This window comes from Gastrolobium bilobum, unplaced genomic scaffold (genome assembly GCF_033153095.1).
Source record: "Gastrolobium bilobum isolate Gb01-03AN ecotype WA unplaced genomic scaffold, APGP_CSIRO_Gbil_v1 utg482, whole genome shotgun sequence".
NCBI lineage: Eukaryota > Viridiplantae > Streptophyta > Magnoliopsida > Fabales > Fabaceae > Gastrolobium > Gastrolobium bilobum.
Genome location: NW_026897192.1, coordinates 7,602 through 21,536, shown reverse-complemented (window position 1 = coordinate 21,536; position 13,935 = coordinate 7,602). Strand labels below are relative to the sequence as shown.

Sequence of the window (13,935 nt, the reverse complement as noted above, 5' to 3'; positions counted from 1 at the left end):
ATTAAGTGAAAAAGAGGAAAATTATTTGCCATTGGCAGCTTTATGCAACGTTTCTTAATGTCACCTTGTTATGTTATTGTTTTGCATGACCAACTATGGCTGAACGTAGCATAGTGCTGCACCCAAAATAAAACCGGTACCAAAATAAAGAGAGTACCATAGCACTTAATTAGCAGAAAAAGTAGACAGAACAATGGACTTTTATAAACCTCATTAGACAATGGTTACAGTAACATCCGCTCCCAACTCGAACCTGATTTGTGGTATGACTCACCCCATTAACAGAAACAAACACAAATCACACAAACTTAATTGCCTCTCTTCCTCGTACTCTAAATTTCAGACCCCTAGTTTCAGATTCACCTACCTAACTATGAACAATGTATACAAGCCCCGTTAACCCCACCAAATAAAATTATGAACTACGTACTACTTTCACACTCTAATACCATGACACTCAACCTATTGATCTACCTTTAACTTTACCTGTACTCCTTTTATTATTCATTCCTTTTTCTTGTGGTTTAAGTCACTACACATTACACTTAAAAGGGTGCTTCCTTACTCTATCAACCCTTCCAATTTATAGCTGTTGGAGTGCATATAGCTTCAACTGATAACCTTTTCAACACCTGCGGACATGGGTCTGGCCCAAAGTTGCTGTTTGATACAGTGACTGTGCATCTTGGTTTTCCTGTACATTTCTGTGAAAAATGAAACAAAAAAAAAAACAGCTGAAGTTAACTCTATTCCAAAGAAACACTTGCTAAAAGTTAATGTGGTAGGTTGTGAAATCAACGGTATGGTAGAGTACCTTCTCTAAAATGGCATGGGATGCGGGGGAATGGCAAGCTCCTTGCACATAATTCCCACAAGTTCCCAAAGGAGTTCCAAAGCTTGCAAATTTAATGGAAGAGATGGTCTGGCCAGGGTTACAATGCAAGTGAACCTTTGGTGGATGGAACTCTTCTGACTTACCATAGCTCTCAATGTGCCAGTTCTTAATATTTGGGTGGTACTCTGACACATCAGCACAGACACTGCTCACTGATCTCTTAACAAGTGAAATTTTTGAAGGATCTCCCCCAAGTTCCTCGAAAATAACCAATAGATTTTGAGTTGGCTTCAACCAAGATCGAGGAACATGGTACCTGAAACATTTCGTACGAAGTGTGATATAAGATATTTTGTGCCTGAGTGAGCCTTGCATATTGTATTTCACAATATGATAGCAGTTGCAGAAGCTACAATGTTAGCAATGCTTACCATCGCTGGGTTGGTTGGCCACAACCAAATTGGCACTTTGTAGGTTTAAATGAACCAGCATAGTTGCAGTCATTGCAATTACCAGTAGCAAATGCAGTCCAGTATCTTCCAATACTTTGTCCATTAATCCATATTTGACCTTTACCCATACCCTCCATATCTATTGCCAATGGTTCATTTCCTTCAGGAGCATTGAAATAAGTCTGCACACATTTTACAGATAAACTTTATTTGTTCTGAAACTAATATTTTGTTTTCAGTCAAACGAGCACATTTTTCTTTAGTTTTACCTTATGCCATGTCAATGGTTGATTTCTTTGTACAACTATTGCTGACTGCATCCACTGAACCGAAGAGATACCATTTGGAGAGGCGAGATTCACGGCTTCTCCTTTCAGCCCAACCTGTTTACAAGCATTTCTTAGTAAGGCTTTCTTCTTGAAAGTAAGCCAACTTAAGCATCTCAAGTAACAAACACTACGTAACCTGGTAAGTCCATTTCTGCCAGGACAAGTCCCACTTTCCCTGGTCAAGTCCATGGAGTGCAACTGGACCTAGGACTCCTGTGCTCCATGTCTCAAAATGTTCTCCCACGTTCTTTGACAACAAAAATCAGAAAAGCATTTGGTCAATGGCATTAGTTATTAGTTGACAAAGAATTGAGCCGTTACTAATATTTTTATTTGTTGCAGAATTAGCTGGATTTCAATCTCCAGGTCACCTAGCTACAAGGCTTTCATAATCACAGGAAGGTCAAACTTGAGCACAAAACCAATAACCACTATTTACCTAACTCAGCAGTTACAGAAAGTAGGATTTTGGAAAGTAAAGGAGGGAAATAAAACTTACAGGAAGTCCGATGGCAACACTGAGCAGAGCTATTCTGTTTGTTCCAGCACGAAGGTTTACCTTTCCAGTATATGTGAATCTCCTATACTCCCTTGTTCCATAGGCAGAACCTGGATTGAATCACCATATATCATGTTTGCTTTTACTAATCAGCTAGAAAGGGTGCCTAAAAAATTCAAGCAAATTTTCATACCAGAAAGTTGACCATTGATGAAAACATGCACAGCATGGCCTGTAGACTGAACAATGAGAGTGGGGAGTTCACCTCCACGTAGAAAGGACTCGGAGGAACCTATATCAACACTGCAGAAACATCAAACAAAGACATGAAATGAATTACAGAATAAGTATATTTAAAATTGTTTCTAAATCTTTTTCATTTAGCAGCTGGAACCAGTGTTGGGCTCCAAGTATTCCAAGAGCAAGATATTGAGAGAAAAAATATATTAGAAGCAAATCTGAAACACCTAGGAAAATCAGGCTTACCTAGTTATATACCAAAGATAATCACTTGTATCCCGTGTTACATTAATCTGTTCCAGGAGATTAGCAGCAGTGATTGTTGAGCTGTCATCCAGAGAAGAAATATCTTCATCGAAACTTTCCCATGAGAACATCTGAGTATTTGTTGGCAACATTTGCATCTGAGATGTTTGCACTCCAACCTAAAAGTGGGAGAACATGAGTTCATTAGTTTGACTAATTTTCAGTTATTGAATCTTGTTGAACGGACATGTCAAAGGTGAAGAAATTGTGTCCTGGGAAACATAACTAGGATAACTGAATAGAAAATAAGATGGCTTTAAAAATATGTAAGACTATTGTTACATACTTTTGCTGTATTGAAGACAACATTTCTACAATCAGGGAGGATGCTGACAGACCAAGGAGGTAAGTTATAGTGCATATTATTGAACATCACTCTAACAGCGGATTTTGCATCATAGTTTGAGAGAAAAGCAGCACAATCTCCAGATTCCGTAGAGTAAACATGAGCCTGGAAGAGATACATATCCGCTAGGATCAGTAAATAAGATAAACACGTGGAAAGAAAAATAACTTTGAACTGAGTTAAAACCTGTTGGGAGGCCCCTAATGAAGTAACAATTGGGTCAGTTGAAATCAAAGCTCGCTCACACATCTTGATGGCCTTATGAAGCTCCTTTAGATGACCATATTTTGGCTGCCTAATCAAACCTGTATTATTGCAGAAGTAGTCCTTTTAAGTCATCAGTAATATAGTTTGGGGTACTTTTCTGACAACTACATACCAGAAAGTGTAAGCATTTGACAAATAATCTGTTTCTTTCAATGTAGTGAAGAGTGATAAATGTTTGGACTTTGGAGTTAAAATTTGTTAAAACCAATTCATGCATATGAAGTTACTAAGAAAAAGAACTACTATGCTAGTAGTTACTTAATTTGCATACCATTATGAGCCAGAATTCTTGAAAGATTTTAGTTGTTACAAGGCCAATAAATACTAAAACTGGCTTAGAAGGTACAGAATTTTCAGTTCTCACCATATTCATCTAATGGAGCATCATAGTCATAACTGGTAGTGATGAAAGGACCTCCAGCAGTTCGTCCAAAATTGGTTCCTCCATGATACTACAGGTAAATGCAAGAACACTTAGGCTAGTTACAAGTGTAGGTGCCAACATCATCATTTTTTCAGGTTTTAAATCAGTTTAAGCAAACTAACCATGTAGTAGTTTACAAAGGACCCTCCTCTTATTACAAATCGAGCAACTGCAAATGCCAAATCCTGGACAGGTCTTTTGTGAATTGGACCTCCAAATTCCGTAAACCTTCATATTAAACAGAAAAGTTACGCAGGCTATTCGTTTCTTCATTTCCAATTTTCAGCGTGATAATAAAAAACCTTACCAGCCACTCCAAGCCTCTGTCCAAAGTGAAGGCTTATAGGGTCTATTGGGAGTAAACTTATCACAATAGAAGCCATTGCACGTGTTTATCTGTTACCCCACAAACCAAACAGGTTAGTTTAGCTACCAGACTTCTAAATTTGGAAGGTTCTTGGAAGAAATGAACTACAACTGGTTAGGTGCTGTATTGTATTTTCTATTTTTTTAATGTTACATCTCTGAAAATTAAAATAATATAATTGAGTAACCAAAACGAAAATCCAAGACATGTTAATGGTGTATTAGAGGATTACATTTCATAGTACTCAACTTTCAAGATGAAGAGCAAGGATACTCACCACTGGATCTGGCGCATCATCTTCCTTACACATCACCCAAGGGACTCCAGTTCCCATCTCTACAGCCATTTTTGCAGCCCAATTCACATAATTTTGGCCAGCAGCTCCAAGTAACTTACTCTGTGCTCCATACTCATTCTCAATCTGAAACAAACACATGGTGCATGTATCATTAATATAACTACAGATCTGGAGTTAAAAGTTTATAGCCACTAGTAACCAAGGGTCATGACAATTTCTCTTACAACAGCTGTTAAATATACCCTTAATAATTGAATGAAAATTGGTAGCTTTAAAATACAGAAAGAAGAGAATAAGCAATGTAGATTAAATGCTGAAGAAAAACCCCATGTGTTTACCTGAGAGAGTATGATGGGGCCACCCTGGGATTCAAAGAGGTGCTCACTCTTCATCATTCCCACAATCTTCTCAGTGAATCCTTGCATCGCCCTCTGCAACACAATTTAAGGGTCATCAATAAAACAACTACAAAATCTATTTAAAAATGATTTTGGACATATAATCTAATATTTGAGACCTTGAAAGGTTCATTGTCTGTTCTAAAGCTTATGCCCGGAACATACTTCAGCCAAACAGGAAATCCTCTGCACATAACAGAAATAGTTTGAATAAATAATCACTGAGCAATAAAAGAAATACCTCATAAGACATAAACATGGAGTTATAAATAAACAGTCAATTTAAGCAATGATTATATAAACTAAATGAAAGAGAATTCTTAGTCAGAAAATGAGGAAGAAGATAGTTAGAAATAGAAGGTACCCAAAATTCCATTCTGCACAGACATAAGGTCCAATGCGGAGATGAGCATAGAGCCCAGCTTTCTGTATTGTCTTTATGAATCTCACCAGATCATTGCTTCCTTCAAAATTGTACTGAATTGAATTGCATGCATACAGAACACATTGAAGAATACAGCACAAATCAGAGAGGAAACTCAGGTTGAAAACACAGAAAAAAAAAAGACAGAATAAGGAATTAATAGAAGAGAGTGAAGTACATTGCCAGGAGAAGGCTCGTGAACATTCCAGAAGACATAGGTATCAATCACATCTAGACCTCCCTCTTTTGCCTTGAGAATCAGATCTTCCCACATCTGCACAGAAATCATTTCTCAAGAAAATCAGAAACAACACTTAAAATTAAGATCCATTTTTTGTTCCCTTTAAAGGAGTAAGGAAAATGGGAACAAGAAGAAGAAGCTTACATCAGGGGTACTTCTAGGATAATGTATGGAACCAGAAAAAAGAATTCTCCTTTGACCATTGATGACGATGGCCTTTCTGTCGTAGGTGACACTAGAGTGAACCAGCTGAGAAACCAAGCAGAAAACCAGGCAAAATGCAAACACCAATTTGGAAAACGACCTAGTTTCCATGTTTTTTTCTAAATGGAAAATGTAGTCCAAATCAAATGCAGGAACAGAAACAAGGAAAAATTGGCAGAAGGGGTGGTGTTACACACTTGTGATTTTGGTCTTCTAAGACTGGGTAGATGGTGGAATGGTAACAGCAACAAGGTCCAATCCTTGTTGTGAGCACTAATCTTGTTTTGTTCAAGCTCTTAGAGCAAACCAATTTATAAGTACTGTGATACAAGCTACAAAAGTACACTGATATCTGTCACTGTCAGACACTGAGTGTGTATGAGTGAGAGAGAGAGAAGTAAAATTGTGGAAACTTTTTATGGAGTTGTCTGAATACGGTAAAGATAAAAATTGTCGGCAGTGGATTTGCAAACTAGTTCTAGAATGCGTTTAAACAGAATCTTGTGAATACGAGGTGTCACCTCTTATTTTACTTTCATAATATCTCTGATGTAATCCCACTATTATTGTTGGAATTTTTGTAGTTTTAACTAAGCTTAATTAATTCCTCATATTGGATAAAATAAAATTATCACGTACATATATAAAAAAAAATGGGATTTGTATTTGTTATTTAACATGATACAACAAACTTTTTTACACACACAACATTTTGTGGGGCCCACACCTTTTTAAGAAAAAAAAATAAAAAAATTACGGTACGCAAAACGAATCTCTATAACATTACACAATCATTTTTCCTACAACATAACTCTTATAAAACCCAAAAAAAAATTGAGTCAAGTCTTTAATATATGATATAATTTTAAATTATGCAACATTGAGAATATATTTCCTTTAACTAAAACAAAACTTTTAAGAAGGGTAGCAATAAACTATCAAATGACTTGTAAGCAACACTAACGAGTAAAAATATATTTATTATTTAATTTTAATATGTTAAAATCATGATATATTATAAATTAAATGAGGAATTGGTATATTTTTATTTGCCAAAAACCTTATCTCGGATTACAAAAATTGCGCTTTACTTTTTGAAGTTGGGTATGGGGATTGAATGAAACTCAATTCATGTGTAAAAAACCCTAGTTGTTTGCAACTAAGCATTTAGAACGTGACTGCAATGCATGCATATAAGTTGCTGTTAATTAATTATGGTTCAAATTTAATTTTCCAGAAAAAATTTAGCGGAACAGTGACCAAGGTGTCACTGTTGGCAAAAAAAAATTATCAAACTGTTACGTCAACAATAAATTTTGCCAAAATGTCACGTAGCACATTTCACTACACTGTGTAGTGAAATATGTGTGCAAATAATTCGCTACACAACAAAAAATGCCAGGTGTTAAACAGGGAGAATTTCGCTACACTGTGCAGCGAAATTCTCCCTGTTTGACACATGGCATTTTTGGTTCTGACGTGTCATATTTTGTTACAATGTGTAGCGAATTATTTACACACATATTTTACTACACAGTGTAACAAAATATGTCACGTGATATTTTGACAAAATTTACTGTTGATATAAGTGATAATTTTTTTTTTCTCAAGAATAACAAAATGATGACTGTCCATTTGGCAGCCAAGCACATCCTGAAACCAAGGCAAGCAAATATGCTAGCAGTAGAGTACAGAAACCATTGCATGGTTTGACCAGTGAATACCAAAATGACTGAAGGACAGTAACTAAATGAACATATTTATATTTAAATGAAAATGAAACATAAAAAGTTGAAGGCATTAATGCACCAACATGACAGTGCGTCAGTGCCGATTTCATGTGATCCTTTCCTTTCCTTTTCTCAATACACAAATCACATTCCTCGGGATTTTTTTTTATTTTAAGAATTAAATTGAGGAAAGAAAAGATTAAAAAAAAAGGAAATAATAAATAAAGACTTACCAATCCCTGGAAATAATAAATAAAGCAAACTCTTTACCAAAAAAAAAAAAAGCAAACTCCTCCTCACTTCTTTCGAGAGTATGCACACAAGAAGTACGCAAGTACTAGCTGTCTCTCTTATTTATTTTAGTTTGGCCACTACCTGTCTATGTGATAATCAAGATTCAAGCAATATACAACACATGGATTAATTTGTCCACGAAAGTTCATTTATTTTCCACTAGATTTGTTTCAGATGTTAAGTACTGAATAAAAGAAAAATGTTTAGATAAAGAACTTTGGGATACACCACCTCAAAAGTTAGCTCAAAGAGTGGGAGGGCTCAAGGCTTTATAAAGGCCACATTAGTTGTCCACACAATCAATGTGGGACTATATCTCAACACGCCCCCTCACACAATAGACCATTGGGCTTGATGGTGGATTATGCAGAGGCCTAATTTTTTGTTTACCTTTTTGTGCTTTTTATTTTAATTTCACCTGGGGTGGTGAGGATCGAACTTGTGACCTTATAGTCACTCAAACTCTCAAATATCATGTAAAGAACCTTGGAGTACACCACCCAAAAGCTAACTCAAAGGGTGGGAGTGCCCAAAGCCTTATAAAAGCCACATTAGTTACCCACACAATCAATGTGGGACTATATATCTCAACAATTTTTTTTAAGAGTTATGTTTATCTCATTTTACATGAGATAAATAATTTTCCTACACACACAAAAAGAGATTGGGTCTCACTACTTTTTTTCTCTCTCCTGTTATCTGTGGGTCTCACTTATACTTTTATTTTTATAACATGAGGTAATTTTTTTCTTACAACATAAGGAAAATATATCCTTTCTTTTAAATGGTAAAATGATATTTAAAACTACCATTTAATAATAGAAACAATTGTATTACGTTAATTTTATTTAGTTACTTAAATAAATAAAAAATAGTACTCTTTTAGGCCTGTTTGGTGTGACGTATAAGGCATGATAGTATAAGCTTATACTATACGTTATGACATTTTTCGTTGTTTGGTGTGACCATCGTATAGTATAAGTTTATACAACATAATCCCTTAATACATCAAAATGATGTATAACTTAATCCGGCTTAAGGGTGAGAGATAAGGCCTGATAAGAGATTAATGTATTAACATCGTTGACCAATGTAATTTTCAAAATTTAATATATTATTTTAATATTAATCTATTAAAATAAAAATTAATTTTTCAATATATTAATTTTAAAATATTGAATATTTTTATTTTTATAAAAATTAATTTATATTTTGGACACACTGATCAATAAATTTTTTATAAAAATCAATATCATATGAAATTAATTTATTAATCTCTATTTTTCCTTTATTTATGGTTCTTTATCTATCTTAATATTTTTTCTTCTTAAATCATGTAATTAATAAATCACCAAATAAAAAATCATTATCTAATTAATAATTTATTACAAATATCGAAAACGAATGTGAAATTAACTGCAGTACGTTGAGTTAACGTTAATTACTTTTGTCTACCAAAAAAAATGTTAATTACTTTTGTCGTGGAATAAATTGATAATTCGGTATCCGTGCATCAACCTACACAGTACATTAATTACGTGACTTTGTCACTGAATTAAGTATGCGATTCTTGATATCATCGTCATTGTCATTTTATTCTTCTAGCTTGGCTATATGAATACTGAATATCTTGGCTACAGATCATAAAGAAAGTTAACCGAATCTCCACTTTTTCAAAAACAGTAAAAAGCGAAAAATAAGAAAAGTTAAAGTATGGAGCCCTAGTACATGTGCGTGCAGATTATCCTGTAATTTACATCAAATCATAGTTTACGTTATAAACTGTCCATTATGGCTTGAATAATCACTTTTTCATGTGCTCCTAAGTTGTGGTCAATAGAAAGTCACCAAATTTAGCACAATATTGTTGCCCTGTTGGTACCACATGGGCCATGTTTGGTTGTCTCACGGAACCCACCCAGTAGTTCCGCTTCATTAATGGTGTTCCAAATTCTAACGGATTTTAATTAGTGCATTATTATATATATATATATATTTTGCCTTTTTTCTCTTAATTTCAGTTTTCTCCAGTGTTCAGCGGCGGGAACAACGGAAGGGGATTAGAATTTGGAACTCAAATGCTGTGGAGCTTTTAGGCATGAGCCTCACGCGTTCCGCTGCATCTAGAATAAATCTTTGGTGCTACTGTTGCACTAAAGATTTAGTACATCCTACCAATAAAAATATTACATGTCAGGTAAATTTTTTTCTCTGTCAAATTTTTTCTTTTTCCTATGATGTGTAATACTTCCATTGATGGGATGCACTGAATCTTGGTGCAACAGTACCACCAAAGATTTATTCCTACATCTGATTGTTGGCGGTGGCAGAGCCAGACTCCAATTGGAGGTCAGGCCAAAAAAAATTATATGCGTATTTATTTTTTCTTAATTTTAGTTAGTTCATATCATAATATATTTAAATTATATTAAGATAAAAGTGTTTGTCCTTTTAAATGACACAACTTATATCCTTTCACTCACACAAAGAGGTGAGACCCACACCTTTATATTTTTTTGTCCACTCTCTCTCCTCCTTTATCTATCTCTTTCTCTCACTTAAAATGACACAACTTTACATCCTTTAAAATGATACACATTTTTTCCTTATATTAAATACAAAACACCTAAGCAAACAGTATCAAAAAGAGTTATAATTTTATTAAATATATTTACATTTTTTTATATAAGTGAAAATGGAACACATAACTTAATACAACTTACCCAAATCTTTCATCAAATATATTTTATTTTTTTGATAGGGCCAAATTATAAATTTTAGCCCAGGCCAAATTACAATTTTAGACCGGACTAAATTATAATTAATTATATAATTATATATGATAAATACAATTTGTTAAAATTTAGCCCGCGTCAAGGCCAACCAGAGAACACGTGCTCCGCCACTGAGTCTATTAATGTCTCAATTCCATCATGTAGTTGTTGATTATGTATTTATGTCTATTTGAGCACTGCACTCACCCTAAATTAATGGATGAAATTCTTTTCATTTATCATTTCATTCACAGTTTATCAAACTTTAAGCCACTGATTTATAAAAAAATTCATGAAGAATCTGTGCACAATCTCTTTTTGACGATATCCTTTCAGGGTCTGTTTTGGATGTTAATGATCTATATTTTTGTCTATGAGATAGTACTAAAAATAAAAAGATAATATTAATTTATCAAATGTAATTTTTTTTTGGTACATGATCAAATATAATTTTTATTAGCACTTTTAATATGACATATCTTTATGGATATATCTACCAATTTATTGATTAAAATATTATTTTGGTTCGAGCACCGTCAAACTCGTTATAAAGGAGGACGCTCTCAATACCATTATCTCTATTTCTAGAGTTCAAACTCAAGACTTCTAATTAAGAAGAATAATTTACTTATCACTTGAACCAATAGTTGTTAAACTTATCTATTAGAAACAATAAATTACACAGTCAACCTCTCTTCATATTACTACCTAAGGAATTGGTATAATTATCAATTTAATAAGTATATTTCTTCTTACTTTAACAACTCTAGTTCAAACTTTAAATGTAATTGGAGTTGGTTTACTTGCTCAACATGAAAACTATATAATTTAGGTTGTAATTTTGAAATCTTCCCTTACATACTTTATATTTTTACTATAAATATTTGTTAAAATTCATAATCTGTTTTAATTTAAAAATTAAATAAATCTTCCTTCATCCTGAATTTTTGGAGATGATAAAAAGACTCAAGCCCAAAATAGGATTAATCAAGTCTCTTAAGATTTTGGACACCAATTAATATTAAAAAAAACCTTGAATCATGAAAATTATTTTCTCTAGTTTCCATTTTTAACTTATTCAATTAAATTAGCATCGTTTAACACACACACGTATATATTAAGAGGTATTCTAACCATTTAGATGTTATTAATTTCATCCACAGCAAATGGCGGATTCAAAAATTTACATGAAAGGGGACGAAAATGCATAAGGTCGTTCGTTATATGGAGCACATTCTAGCATAAACATAAAATACAAATAAAATTACCAAATCTAAAATACTTCCAATGTAATTTTTAGGATTATCATTTATGCATAAATTAATCCTTCCAATGTCACCAACTCAAATCTTAGACAAAAACATCAACCCAAATAGAGAAAAAAGTAAAACACATTAGCCAACTAACTAAATTCTTATTACCAAGATACATGCGGGCTCAAAACAAACCTTAAGTCCACCTTGGGTGACCTAAGTGCAAGATAGAAGAGATCACATCATTGCAGCCGCCATCATACTTTGCAACAAGGTGAGAGATGACCGAAGGTGATGGAGATGGGGACTCAGACCGACTATGCACATAGGTTGCCCCCCATAATGCATCCTCTTTTGACCCTAAAACCCTTTCTTTTTTGTTTCTATTATAAATGTAGGGTTCACTTTTTCTGAACTTACTGCAGATAAGTTATTAGTACTAAGTCCAATACGATGTTTTGGGATTGAAATCATGGTGTTTTTGTAATTTTAATTTATTTCAGGGTTATTATAGTCTATATAATTATAATTTTTTAATATTTCAATCCCAAAACGACGTCATTTTGGGAATAAATGCAGATAACTTATCTGCATTAACTGCAAAAATATTTTTCTCATAAATGTGTTATCTTTTCTCCTCTCTTTTTTAAACTTTTCTCTGATGCTTGAAAGTATATCCTCCAATGCTGCTGCCCAATGTTCCCTTTCTATATGCTGTTAGAATTCTTATAGAATTCAAATATTATAAAAAAGAAGTTGGGTATGAAGATATGTGTCTTTTTTCACTGTCAAACAGACATAACTATTTATAGGTGAACATACATGACTTTTTACCGCCAAACAGACATGATTCTTCACCGCCAATAGACACTATGCATGACCAATCATGTTTTATAAATATGGAAGGAACTCAGGAAAAAATCGGTCACTTTTCTGATTTCTCTCCTATACCGAAACTCTGACAAAATATTTTTTGAAATCTTTTACATTATTCTTTGCGATAGTTCAAGCGAAGGTTGTGTCAGCAGGTGCTATTTGTTCGAAAGTGTCATCAACAAATAAAGGTAATTCATTCTATGGGAGATAATTGACATACACTATCAGGAACTATAGAAAGGACAAATTGTCTTAAGTATACAATGTCTAACACTGAGCTCGGATTTTATTCTTTTATTTTTCCATTAATGTTCATCATTTTTCATGTACAAAAAAAAAATGTTCATCATTTTTCATGATTGAATGCTTGATTGCATCCACCCTTCGTACACAGATTTCCCTCATTTTTATATTTATATGCGTCTACACTAATATATGCTTCAACATTTTTTTTATCTCATATCCCTTATATAGTTGTCCAATTCTATGAAAAACTCTTTTTTTTTTGGAAACTGATCATAATTACTTCTTTAAGGCGAATCAGAACCCTCTGGTATTCTTACGGGTTCGACTCCTTAAGCCGTCTATGAGACTAATCCACCAGAGTTCGGGTGCGAGTCCAAGGATTACGGCGGTACTTATGCTCCTCCTCGTATGTTGTTGGTGGGATTCGAACCGAGGTCCTCTCCCACCACTGAGTTCCCATGCTACCAACTGAGCCACCACACTTGAAAAATCTTGTATATATAATAATTTTATTTTTCAAATTTTAGGAGAAGACAGTGGCGAACCCTAACCCCCGTAGGCTCGCCCCCGTCCACAGCATGGAGCGTTGAGGATTTTCTTATTTTTCATATTTTAAGAGTAAGCAGAAGGTTCTCCGTACCCCAAGTACGTATACCTCACATTTTTGTCGCTGAAAAATAGATGTGGGAGTGACCATTAAATCAGCCAGATCGCAAATTTGGATACCCACTTCACGGTCAGCTACAGACAGCCACACCTTAGTCTTAGTGCCGATCTTCTTTCTTTTGTCCTTTTATGGGATTGAATTAAAATATTTGAAAAGATTATTCTTTTCACAAGATAATAAATTGGTCTATCACCGGCACTAATGTACCAAAATATTTAAGACAAAAAAAATCCTTATTTTATAGTTTTAAGATTCTCCCCATCCAATTATATGTGCATGCTTCATTTCTCGTTCGAATGCGCTTACATGTCTGCGCATGGGTGATGGGACACATCCATTAATTCTCTTTTGTTATTGACACTCTTTTGCCGTACGTATGCAATTGTAACAAGCCTGAAGCCATATTACCTACTGTCCTATTTTATCCTCCACAACCGCTTCCAATGTGCTTATTTTCGGTACAGA

At 34.0% G+C, this 13,935-nt stretch overlaps 1 protein-coding gene across 2 annotated transcripts; it reads right to left on the bottom strand.

Annotated features, from left to right (window-relative positions):
* Positions 1–450: 450 nt before the first annotated feature.
* Positions 451–5,752, bottom strand: LOC133304812 (beta-galactosidase 3-like). 2 transcript variants are annotated; one of them, XM_061504874.1, is made up of 19 exons: positions 5,571–5,752; positions 5,364–5,459; positions 5,126–5,238; positions 4,881–4,947; positions 4,702–4,794; positions 4,343–4,486; positions 4,006–4,094; positions 3,821–3,926; positions 3,639–3,726; positions 3,194–3,312; positions 2,948–3,112; positions 2,602–2,780; positions 2,309–2,418; positions 2,116–2,225; positions 1,753–1,863; positions 1,557–1,670; positions 1,267–1,469; positions 800–1,151; positions 451–704 (listed from the first exon to the last, which is right to left on the bottom strand). In XM_061504874.1, the coding sequence occupies exons 1-19, from the start codon at positions 5,739–5,741 to the stop codon at positions 570–572; spliced, it is 2,565 nt and encodes an 854-aa protein (XP_061360858.1). In that variant the 5' UTR covers positions 5,742–5,752; the 3' UTR covers positions 451–569. The 2 variants fall into 2 exon arrangements, with proteins under 2 accessions (XP_061360858.1, XP_061360857.1); XM_061504873.1 differs by having other exon boundaries at positions 815–1,151.
* Between the last annotated feature and the right edge of the window lie 8,183 nt (positions 5,753–13,935).